The sequence below is a fragment of the Varroa destructor genome, unplaced genomic scaffold (genome assembly GCF_002443255.2).
Source record: "Varroa destructor unplaced genomic scaffold, Vdes_3.0 BEIS01000001.1, whole genome shotgun sequence".
NCBI lineage: Eukaryota > Metazoa > Arthropoda > Arachnida > Mesostigmata > Varroidae > Varroa > Varroa destructor.
In genome coordinates this window covers 27,933,807-27,946,463 of record NW_019211454.1, presented here as the reverse complement: position 1 = coordinate 27,946,463, position 12,657 = coordinate 27,933,807, and the positions used below count along the sequence as shown (strand labels likewise).

Below are 12,657 nucleotides of genomic sequence, written 5' to 3'. Positions count from 1 at the left end.
CGTGAAAATGGCCATATACCCATTCCGACGCATCCGGCTACTGCAAGAACCGAAAAGACGAGATTCGCCAAATTCACGCTAAAAGTAACATTCACGTCTATCTACCTTTTACTTCGTCATCATAAAGGAAACTCTGTTATGTATTCGTAATGTGGAAAAAGGCAGTCGATATTTTTTACTTCAGCACAAGTGAACTTCGGCTCCCTTACGCGGAAACCTTTCATCGATGATTTAACTAAGCTAACAGTAAACTGCCTACGATTGAACAACGGACTCAGCTTTTATTTTCTTTCTTGGGAAAGAAATGCAAAATCTGCCCTGGCATAGATTGAGAATCATTTAGTTAACCAAAAAATAACAGCCTAGTATTGAGTAGTTCGGTGACAAGAGCTGGTAGTATAGTATGCTAAGTATGTTAGGCAAACCTAGCTTGTTCGACATTTGTGTAATTAGTGAAAAGCTAACCTAGATACCTTCTGCAATGAAACAGCGAATTCGAAGAGCACCGACCTACAATGACTAAGCTTACTCTATGATCTGTTTAGAGCGCCATAGTGTGGCCGGGAAAGCTATGCCATTGTTGTTTGTGATCGAATTCGCAGGTCTTCTTCTCTCACTACCTTGAACCCCCGGGGTCTTTTTTCCATCGCCTCCTCTACCAGCCGGTTCACACACATGCGTGTATATTCTTCATCAAATACAAATGAAGTAATGGCAAATTGCATATATTTTTCACATGTAAGCTTCAGTCTCTTCGGGGTAACGTAACGGTATTTAGGCTATGAAACTAGGTTGGGTCGAAGATGGAGTGCGCGGCCCATCAGAACTTGCTTTTTTTTTGAATATCTACAGCACACGACGAAAAGGAGCCTCCAGAGGTCGAGGTCGTTTGCGCCATTGTGAGGTGTTCAGCACTTGTTGTCGTCGACTTAGTTCCTACATAGAGATCCCGTTACTTAGGGTGATAGGGATGCAAAGAGCGTAGCGGCTTGGAGCGCAAAGCAGAGGAGAAGATCGCTTCTAAGAACCATATGTATGTCAGCTTATGCATAATGTACAATATAATGAATTCGTACAGTGGTACCTCGTGCTGATAATATGAAATGTATTTGTGTCTCAAAAATCGATAGAAGCAGTCAATAGGCGAAGACTGAGACATACGTAACGAAATCCACAGTATGATAAAGGAAATGAGCTAGAAGTTTGGGATACTGGAAGCGTTTTTAATAGCGCTCCTTGCCGAGAGATAAACAGATATTCTCGTCCTGTTTGAGACAGGAACAGATAGCCTTCAAAATGGTGATCCTTGATAAATTCGTTTAATCGAGCAGTGCTGCTGCAACGTGCAATGCGTAGTGCAGGGCCCGTTTTCCGTTGTTAGAACACACATTTGAATGATAATGTCACTCTATCGCTGGTAGGCCTATTATATCTTCGGTGCGAGTAGGCTCACTTAGCTAGCTATTGTGGAGTTTAGCATATCTATCGTTAGTCACAGCAATAACAACTGGTTACAATCGGGCTGTAGTAGCCCACTACGTTAGCTGAGTGGTTGGACGCATTGGTTGCCATGTGGCCTGGATTCGAGCTGCTTGATTCTCAATGGGTTCAGCGACCAGCTTCTGGGTCAGGGTAATGTTCTCGGCGTGAAAAATGCTAGGCTCGATTGCAGCCAGACGCCGCGGCCAGTATGCCGCACTCCAGCAGCCAGCTCGACCACTATCTGATGACTAGCTCGACGGCTATAATAGATATGCCAGAGGTACAGAGGGCTATACTGTCTACGGAATGACCGGTATCTCGTATACCGTGCTTTTGGAAACGAGTTCGCAGTTAACCGTTAGGCTGACCCTAACTGACTGGTCTTAATGTACAGTACCCATGAACGTGATTCTGCACAGCCAGAACTACTAGCACAACTTCATTTCCTACTGATACAACGCAAATGTTAAACGATTCTACCCTACTGATGTGATCCTATTGTAGCTGATGAGACGGCACAAAACCCAATTAAAATAGATGACGGCCTGTCTTGCTTAAGCCTAGAAATCGGGGAATGCCCGGTACTGATCGGGATGGTAGTATTTTTAAGTGGCCGGTCTGGAGTAAGCGCTAGATGAGAGCATCGTATCATATATTTGCTAAGTGGGAAAATCTTGTGTTCAGCAACAATGAAGTGAATCATATTGTTTCCATAAGTAATCACAGCCGAAGTTCGTTTCCATCGTATCCCAGGCAATGAGCCCACAGCGAAAATGTTATCTGTACCTTTCGAAATGCGAAACATTATGTGGAATATGTTGCTTTAAATACTGCTAATCAGATAAAATAAAAAGAGGGAATAATTGAAAACAAAAACTAATCTCGACGATGAAGAATCTGAGCAACGGATCGTCATTTAACGCGCAATGCTTCTGAATATCTGGCACAATCAGGCAGGCCTCTTCTAAGATGGACGGTGATTTCCTCTGTTACGTGCCAGCTTTTTCCGCTCAAAGTCAACGAAAGAGTAAACAAGAGCGAGCGGTTTGACGTGCTGTACTGCGACTACATATAGCGCAAGCAGTTTCTGTTCTGCGTCACTTTGGACACGATCGGGTGTTGGGTAATAGATCAGTTAGGCGGGCCTCCATTTTTTTTTATATATATATTTCTATATCATCTGATCCAGCGCCCGACCTGGTTGAGAGGGCTCAACCTAGTGACGGTTACAGAAGAGGCACGCTCAGACACACACATACAGAGGCACATATACAGACATTGAGTTGCACACAAACAGACGTACACATGTGCACATGGTTTTGTTCAAACAGAAGTTAACTTGTTGGAGAATCGCCGCGCCAGCCACAACAGCAACAAGAGTAGGTGAATGCCCTTGTGAAGGTCGCTTAGCTGCCTCCTGGCTTCGCTGCCTCAAGATATCTGGGTTAGGCCAGGGTATTGACCCCCTCTGGCTGATGTGTGAGGGCCCCCCGGTCGTCAGCAGTTTCGTGGGCCCGTTGAACTGGGCCGGTTGAACGTGTGGTAGGTTGTTGATGGTGATGCTGCTATGCCGGCAGGCAGGCTGTGATCCCGCTGCTTGCGTCTCCCGCGATCACTATTGCCGCCGCCAGCGCCGCTAGGCAGCGGCATCTACGACGACGACGACTATTTTTGCTACCTCCTTGGCATATACATAATACTACTGTTGTTGATGATGATGCCGTTGCTGCTATTGACGGCTGTCTGTTGTTAATGTACCACAACCACTGCTGGCCTAATGCCATAGGCAACTCTGTTCCCTAAATGGTCCGATGGCTGCTACCTCTGGTGGCACAGGCCGGAGACTTTTTCTTTCTACACTTCATCCTCATTTTCGAATTTCTTCAGGAATAGTGCTGCTTGATGTGCCCTTTTAGGATGGACAGCGCAGCCCGGTCGAACTGATGAACGAACGGACGAACGAACGGATCTTTGGATCGCTCGCGAAATCAAAGTTCTCAGAAGACGCTCACAGAATCGCTTTAGCCATATCTAGCATATATATATATATATATATTGGGGTGTGAGTGTCAAAAGTCTTTCATGTATTTAATACACCCGGCGGGGTATTACCGGTTGCTCAGCTTAGATCGCAGTTCGCATGGATGATCCGATCTCGCGCGGAATCGCTCTTGGGTTAAACGCGTTTCTCGGGACGTTCGGTTTGAGGAGAAGCTATTGTTGTTTGTTGTTGTTCCCATAACACGGTCAATGAACTTGCCTGACGATAAGCTACGTTTACGTTGAAATATTCTAATCATGGATCACCAAAATAAGACAACGGACCTTCCACACATCTATTCATAGAATCAACGCAGTTCGAATGTTTTTTCTACAAATAAAAGTGATAGAGCAGAAGAGAACGAGAAAAAACAAAAAGAAAGGATCAAGATACACACTCAAACTTATTTAGAACGGCACTCTCTTGAAGAACGTCGCCGACTTTCTGTCATCAACATTGTAACCAAGTTTTAACCATGATCTCAGTTCCAATCGTACTCAATGAACATGGGTAATGTTTTTCTTTATTAGTACCATTTATACATCGTCTCATTACGTAGTAGAAGCGTGTTATCATAACGACATTAGTAGTCGACGTCAATCCTAACTCCTCTTCTCTGTTTCTTTTATCTCTTTCTTGTCGTTGGATCTTCGGCATGATCATCATCATCGACGGTGTCGTTCACATCAACGCCGTGAACGTCACTCTTTCAGGTCCAGTATGTTGATCGTGACAGCGCAATCCCGGCCTCCCTCGCCGTCGCCCAGTCCCCCGCCCACGTCTAAGGCCAGTGCCCATACTCACACCCATAAGGCGTTGAAGGCGCAAGCAAAACATAAGTTTAAGGAACAGCAAGCGGCTCTTAAACATTCGCTCGCGGTGTCAGCCTGCATCTCGGAGATCACCCCTGTGTGCGCACCACACTTCAAATCAAAGGCCGCCCGAGATTATCTTCAGCTCAGCGGCCATCATCTCGACCGTCTCGAAGATCGGCTGGCGGTGGTCAGTGTGGTGCCCCCGGGCCGGTTAACGCCACCCTCATCCGAAGAAGAAAGTCCAGCTGAACCACAACAGCAAGACGATATCGAGCACCTACGACAGTTTAATCATCTTGTACGACAGCGCCACCAGCGCCTTACGTACACCTCCACCCTGGCCGAATCGGACGGGTTTGCCGTCGCCCCCTTAGCCCCCTCCCCCAAGGCTCTACTTGAAGTCAAGCTGCGGGCTGGCGCCGTTGCAGCGGCAGCCGCTACGCTGGCGCCCAAGATGAGTCTATTTCATGATATCAAACTCAAACGCCGCAAGGTCGATTCGCGCACATCAAGCGATGGGGAGGGCTCCACTTCGACGGAAGGTTCAAGCCCCCCGCGCAGCACCTCCCCAGGTGAGGCCGAAGGGGAGAATCTAAGTGAATTCTCTGAGAAAATAGTGCATAAATTCGAGACTCCGCCAACGGATGATGACTACGAACAGCCGTCGAAAGTGGCTAAGATCGAGGAAGGACTACAGGCGAAAACAACTGAAAGGGGATCGGTACAGCCTGCACGGCCAGCGCGGACGATTCTAGAGGAAGCTCTAACAAATGGGCCGCCCCCAAAGGCTCTGCCGCGAATAAAAGTCAATGGACATAGACAAGAAATGAACGGTGATGCAAATAGCGCGCTTACCGGCGTCAGGCGAACGAAGGGGTCTACCACAACGATAGGGAGCAGCGACACTAGCGAGTCGGATGGTGGTTCAAGCTCAAGTAGGAATTCGCCGCAAACCCCAGAGACAGCATCGACGCTCATCAGTAGTCCGGGCGGTTCGGAAGGATCCGTGAGCTCCGACCGGACGGACAAGTCGTCGTCATTGCTGTTGATCAGTTCTGAGAAATCGGACAGTTGTGAAAAACAGGCGCGAAGTGGACTGGATGGTCTGGCCGAGATCGCGACCGAAATTGCCAATGGGTTAAGGCCCGATGTGCCGACGAAGGGAACCCTCCTTGAGGCGTCTCTACGACGACGGCCGTGTCGCTCGGCCGCATCCAGTCCTCGGCTCGCCCAAGATCGTGCAAGTCCCGTCTACCGTGCTCCATCTGCACCCTCGCAGGGTCTCGGCAGCGCTGTGGGGCCGTGGGAGCCAAGCGGAACCATATCAGGATCAAAGAGTGCATTCGTAAGACCAACCGATGCCCCGCAGTCACCGCTGGCCGGCGACGCTGAGCACGGATTGGCCCTACTGCGCCTAATGTCGCGCTACCGTCAGCAAGTTGCAGTCACGAACGGCGGCAGCCCGGCAGCAACAGCATCCAGCACTCCGACTTCAGTGAACGCGACCACGTCAGCAGCTGTAGCAGCAGCTGCACACGCTGTCGAGCTTTACAATGGTACAGGTGGTAGCAGCAGCGGTAGTAGTGTAGGAAGCAATGGTAAGACAGCGGCTTTGCTATGGCCTCCCCAAAACGTTAATACAGTAAAAAGTAGCAGTGATGAAAGCTCAGTGGTAACTGTGTCAGGAACAAGAGAATCCGTTTCACCAACAAGATCGCCGGTGTTATACCTGGACCGGGTAAGGAAACGCGTAGTTGTTTCGGAAGAGTCCCTTGGTTGCTCAGAAGACGGACAAGCGCAACAACAGCAGGAACCTCTATCGACGCGACTGCAAGCAACAACAGCGGCAGCGGCGGCGGCGGCGGCGGCGGCTCATGGTCAGCCAATACTAGCCGAAAGACTTCAAGAAAGGCAAGCCTCGGTTCCGCAAATGTCCCGCCTGCAGTCACAACTTCTAGGCGAACAACAGCGGGTACGCTATCCGCCTGTAGCTAGTAACCCGAACCCCCAGCCGGGCATACAACAGCGGCCAACGTACCCGCGGGGATATAGCTCCCCAAATCCAAGCCCTCCTTACCCGCTCCTGGCTCCCGCGCCGGCAACTCTTCGTACGAGTCCATCAGTGATATATCCTACCAGTGATATGGCTTCCTTCACACAGGCCCAAACATCCAAGTCTCCGCTGACGGCTGAGGTTAGTGTAGATCCGTATTCCGAACATTTTTAGCCCAGCTGAACTACATCGTAGCGTTAAGTTCCACTTGACATATACACACTTAGCCAATTAACATTAACGTTGACCTCGTCAAGCTTAACGTATGATACTTTTGCGAATAACTACTAGGATAACTCCACGTCATCATTGTTTCCATGCGGTCCCTTCTAATCAGTTATGTCTTTCAGCGCGTCCATCTGAAGCGCATGGAAAGGTTGCATAATTTCCTGAATTACTCGACTGTATTTAAACGGTAGCATGACATCATCCGATCACGACATGAAACTGTCAGTCGACAAAACATAGATTTTTATGTACCCGTTTGTTTTTCTCTAGATGTGTACCTATGATTGGTCGTTAATAATCCGATAAATCCATTTTAACTTTTACAGCAGCCCTGTTTACGGTTATCCACTTAGACGACGTTCGAAATTGAACTGAGTACTCAACTGCAGAAAATTGCCTCATTTAAAAACAAAAAAAAAACAATATATATATGGTTTTATACGTAGTTTCAAACTAAAAACGTAGAGAGCTATTCTGTTCTGCGGCATGTTATTAGCACATCGACGGGTCTGATCAGATATTCTATATTACCTTTCTTAAATCTGCTTTAAAGGCTACCTAAAAAAATAGGAAAAACATCAAAAAAGGTTTGGTGTTTGATACTATTAAGATGTTGACTAAATTCTAAATAGCTATTTACGTTATCCTATAGGGAAACCCCTTCCGGACACAGTGGCCGCCCGAATCTCCGAGTCCCACTGGCGCTCTGGGGGCACTCAACCTGACAGCGGTGAGTAGGGATCAGCAAGGAAGTAACTTGGTTGCAATTAGGCAGCGTGATCGTGAACCACAACAGCAGGCAGGAAATACTGATGATGAAGAACAGCCCATGATTTGTATGATCTGTGAGGACAAGGCTACCGGTCTTCACTACGGAATCATCACCTGCGAAGGGTAGGTCGCCTTAGATAAACTAGGCAAGTAATGGACGATACTGTATAGAAGGACAGCGAATATAAAATCGATTACTAATGTCGAAGTGTTTTGACTAGTTAAAACGTCTGGGTGACTGTATTTGTTTTTCAGGTGCAAAGGATTTTTTAAACGAACAGTACAAAACAAACGCGTATACACATGTGTTGCTGAGGGTAACTGTGAAATCAATAAAGCTCAAAGAAATCGCTGCCAATACTGCCGCTTCCAGAAGTGTTTGTTCCAGGGCATGGTTCTAGCCGGTAAGTCGTTAAAACTCGATTCTAGCCTAAATCCTATTTTGACTATGATTGTGTACCTATTAGGTTTAAAAAAAAATATCGTTTCTACCATACGACGTCGGAAAATTAGCACAAGCAAAAGTAGCAGACGATCGACTTTAACAAGAAAATCGTTGTCCTTAGTGAAATTATATTTATTGATAATATGATCCTTTCCAAAGCCTGACATCTTTAAAGGGTTGCCAGTGGTCAAACAGGCAGATGCACTATCAGGTTCCGTATATGTCAACACCTGAAACTATAGCTCACGTAGACTAAAAACGCGGAAGTATTTGATAATACGGCAATTGAATGGTCGCGATCTTTGGCGGCTAATCCCGTCATTGCGTATGACAAACTCGTGTAAGGGCCATAATATTCGTTGCGTCAGCTCTTTCGCCTTGAGCTCGTCGAGCAGCTGTGCGAGAAACTGTAGTGCTGCTACTGTCGTTGTCGTTAATGAGAATGATGATGATGGCAAGATAGAACAAAATACAAAAAGGGGAGCATGCTGGGCTTTCGGCAGCTTCTACGTGTCTGCTGTTGACCCCCTAAACTTGTCTAGCTATGATGTTATGCTCGTGTGTAGTACTGCGCGGCGTTGGGGACGGTCTGACGCAGCTCTCAACTATAGATGTTGGGATGCCTGTCCGCACTAGTGGTGCTCCCGGTAAGCGGCACTAGCAGTAGTTGTAGAAATGGTCGCCGTCAAAGCGATAGAAATTGTATCCAGGAAGAGTTCGGAGCGCTACCGACGACGAAAGAGTGATGATGTTCATTGCGGCCCCGTAACGGTTTCCACGGAAAACACCAGTGACCCAGCGAACGCGACCACGAGTACCAAATCGTCATGACCTCAATTTGAACGGCGGCAGAATCGGCAGCAGCAGAAATAATAGCACTAACAACCCAGCCTAATGCTACACGGAGGTACTCCATGTTATCGCGCGTACACACACTACACATTGAACAGGTAAAACACTTCACTATATAGTGCTGTCTTACTAAGCCGACAACAGGGGTAGCATCGGGCAGAAAGCGGTAACGTTCGTCCTGCAATAGTTAGCAACGGCGCTGTCCTCCCTTATAACTCTTTCTCCACGCGACGTCAGATGAAGTGTATAACCGATATCAGACGCCAACGGATTTGCCAACAAAATCAGTCGATTTTGCACAACATATAGATATACATGAGCACGCGTGCATTCATACATGTATGTGGATATTGATACGCGTATGTGTAGCATACGTCGATGGCGTCTGAATGGAAAAGCCGTGGCGTGCGTGATACTTCTATGAGATCTTTGAAATGTTTTACCTCACAATCGGCATTCGTTCTATGAAATGTTCTGTTTCTGCGAATCGTAGGTGTTTAATCGTCCAGTATAAATTGCAATTTATACTATTTAGGCTGATTTCTTTTCCATAGTAGTTATAGGACGAAATGTCGTTTGTTGACGCACGCTATGGTAATTGGCGCTATAGTAATTTACGTCGTGTATAACCCTGAAAAACAATTGCTAGCACAGCTGGGGAATGAACTGCCGAAGGACGATGGAGTCAAGCCGGATTCAGATCCTTCTAATCGAAACGAAAGGTGAACAGACTTTCAGGGACGGCTCGACTATGAATGCAGATATATATTTCGGTTTGAGCCACCAACCAGCCGCAATCCAGTCACCCTCAGTAACCCTGAAGCACCGATCTGTATGCGTCATTTGAAAATATTGAAACTGACTGACTGATGGGCATACAAAGCGATGAACTCACGGTTAAGCCGAAAACACTACATTCTGTTCTATCATCTTATAGATTTCTAGGCAAACTTTCGTAGACAAGCTTATCAGAAAAAAAAAAAAAACAAATACCGTTTTGCAACTCCGTCGATCGTGACGGAAACTGTAACCGTATTTTTTGCCATATCAGATTCGTACGGCGCAGCTCTGCACGGTTTATGAAAATTACTCGTTTGGTGGTAATAAGGCTACGGCGGACTGTAGGCAGCGTTGCCGAGGGATAGCATATTTCGAGAAACTAAAATAACGACACTTCTTATTCTCTGTACATCCTTTAGCTGTTCGCGAAGATCGAATGCCCGGAGGCCGCAATTCAGGCGCAGTGTACAATCTCTATAAGGTAAAGTACAAGAAGCATAAAAAAAAGACGTCGGCACCGACCACCGGTCAAACGAACGGAGGCGGCACCGGAAGTCCTAAGCCCTTTGGGCCTCCTCAAACACCCAGTCCGCCCAACGGCAGTTCGACGAACAGTTCGGGACTTATCGGGTAAGTATAGTATGGTAATAATTACGCTCGCCTCCTATTTCTATTATTTCCAGTTAATAACTATTTAATTAATCACTTTTTCTCTAACACGTGGCGTTGTAGCAGCCAAACGAATCTTGTCGATGTCGCAGGACGCGTCGATTCCATTGAATAGCTATTCGATCCTTTATTTATCTTGTTTTTGACGTCGCTAAATTGAACCGTTGGTTTCTCTCTGCTGCCAATAGCGGTTCTATCATGCAGAATGCCAATGTGTACACCGGCCTATATAACGTAAGTTCTATTTCTGTGTGTTTCATATCGGCTGCTGGCTAGCAAGTAGTTTCTTTTCATTGTCCTTTATCAGGCCTCAATCTTCGTAATATTGCGCTCCTCATTGATTGTCCGGTCGCCTATTATTCGCTCTATTTTCTCGACGCGATCGGATCGCGACCACAGTATGCATACGCACACTCACTGTCATAGATTCGTTGTACCATCGCTGAGGTAGAATTGATAGTGGTTACTATAGCTAGTTGGTGAGTTATGTTACGGCAATACGACCCTCTTCGACCACCGATCCTACAAGTTTAGTATAGGTTATACTGCTGTTACCGCGCCACACCGTGGCCGTCGACCAGCAGCATTTGTTTACTTCCGCTTCCGCAAGGGGCTGTTTTTGGGGCCGCTGCTCGCTTGCTCGCTCTGGCCGAGTCAAAGTAAGCCAACGGCAGCGGCAGCGACGGCAACACAAGCTGCTGTCCCCGTTAATGCTGCTAAGTAAGCTTCGGCCTTCCGCGTTACTGCTTTTTGCAACTCTTCCGTTGTTGATACCGTTGTTATTCAGTTTCTGACCTACTCACCTGGTTGTTCGTGTTCCGCTTCGACAAGCCAGAGTAGGTGGGCAGGAAAGTGGGTAGGCTGGGTCGGTAGGAGCCGCAGTCGGAACGCTGGCTGAGCCGTGGCCGGTAGCTTAACTACTAGCAGTAATCAACACGACGACAGTCACAAGTTAAAAGCCGCTGTTGCTGTCCAGAATCGCATCACAGTGAGAAAAAGGGGTAGTCAGCTAGATAACACAAGGGCTGGTTGCTGATAGATGAAGTGCGTATTGAATTGAACGCCCGATCACCCCCGCAAAGGCTATTTTAAAAGGGAGGAGAGGAAGCGACACGATGGACGAAAAACTAGTTACCGGCTGCTTGGTTCTTGTTGAAATTGTCATCGACAGCGATAAGGTCACATTTCATTCATGACATGCTTTCATACAATGCAACCAGATTAAAACGAGCAGGATTAAATATAACTAACGATTCCTCTACAAGGTTACAAGTTCTTCACTATAATTTACATAAAATAATCGTTGCAGTCACATGAATGTAGTGTTTATTAGCTCCATGTTTCAAAGGCACGTAAACGATATAGCATTACCTTCTCTTGTGTAGAATTGATCATACTTTTTTATTAGTATAGGTATGACCGTGCGCCTATCCTATTCCAGGCAAACATTGCTTTCATCACCCTCACCGAAAGCAGCGTTAGAGTGGACTGCCGCAAGTCCCGCTCAACAACCTGGAACTGTCATTGCCAACCCATCGGTTACCGGTGGCATTCTCAAGACGGCTCTGACGGCCCCCAATCAGTTGGTGCACCTTCGAAATCAAAGCAACCCACCCCAACAGCAACTGCAACAACATCAACCCAGCATTCAACAGTGCCCATCTTCTTTAGGTGCGAGTTCGACGCAATCTGTACGGCAGCAAACTCATCAGAGTCAGTCACCTTCGCTACAGCAGCAGCAGCAGCAGCAGCAGCAGCAGCAGCAGCAGCAGCAGCAGCCCTCCATGGCGACGCAACGGACCAGCGAGCCTATCGTTACGCTCCATAGTAACCACACGAACCAACTTCACCATCAACAACAGCTTCACTATCCAACAGCTGTGAGCAGCAGTAATTCGCATCACCATCCCTCAGTTGGGACTATACCAGCGGTGGCTGGGGTAGTTCCAGGTCAAGAGGTGTCTAGCAGCCATAGCGGACTTACCGGCAGTAACAGTAGCGACAATAGGAGTACGAACGCCGTTGCCAGCAGTGGCATGATTATCGGGAATACGTCACAGCATGCGCCATCATTAGTAGCAAATAGCGCAATGGCTAATAGCAATAACACTGCCAGTGTATGCCATCATAGTGCTACGAGTCTCACGAGTACGCTTAGCCAACCCAAACCTCAACCGCCGACGCCTAGCGAGGCGCTGCGACTCATCCATGAACTGATTGACTGCGATGACTTTGAAGATGTTGCGACCCTGAACAATATGCAAGATCTCCTTGTGGATAAACGGGGTGCAATGAACGGTCCTAATAGGGGCAATGACGGTCCTACTGCTGCTGGACAGTCAGACTGTCGCGCAGTTGAGCTGCCTGACAAATTGTGTGAAATTGGCGACAACATCGTCTATAAGCTAGTGCAATGGACAAAACGGTTACCCTTCTATCACGAAATCCCACTCGCCGTACACACACAGGTTAGTCTCTCTCTCTCTCTCTCTCTCTCTCTCTCTCTCTCTCTCTCTCTCTA

At 47.3% G+C, this 12,657-nt stretch overlaps 1 protein-coding gene and 1 long non-coding RNA gene across 10 annotated transcripts in view; one reads left to right on the top strand and one right to left on the bottom strand.

Annotated features, from left to right (window-relative positions):
* The window catches only part of LOC111255623 (uncharacterized), a 69,964-nt gene that overhangs the window by 23,127 nt on the left and 34,180 nt on the right, over nt 1–12,657 (bottom strand). The gene's annotated exons all lie outside the window — the stretch shown is intronic.
* The window catches only part of LOC111255620 (uncharacterized), a 93,268-nt gene that overhangs the window by 66,768 nt on the left and 13,843 nt on the right, over nt 1–12,657 (top strand). For all 6 annotated transcript variants that reach the window (XM_086977573.1, XM_086977572.1, XM_022817774.2 and 3 more), the window contains 5 exons: nt 4,237–6,532; nt 7,272–7,513; nt 7,646–7,794; nt 9,887–10,097; nt 11,578–12,604. In XM_086977573.1, the coding sequence (XP_086833699.1) occupies nt 4,237–6,532; nt 7,272–7,513; nt 7,646–7,794; nt 9,887–10,097; nt 11,578–12,604 (3,925 nt within the window). The remainder of the gene's footprint in view (nt 1–4,236; nt 6,533–7,271; nt 7,514–7,645; nt 7,795–9,886; nt 10,098–11,577; nt 12,605–12,657) is intronic.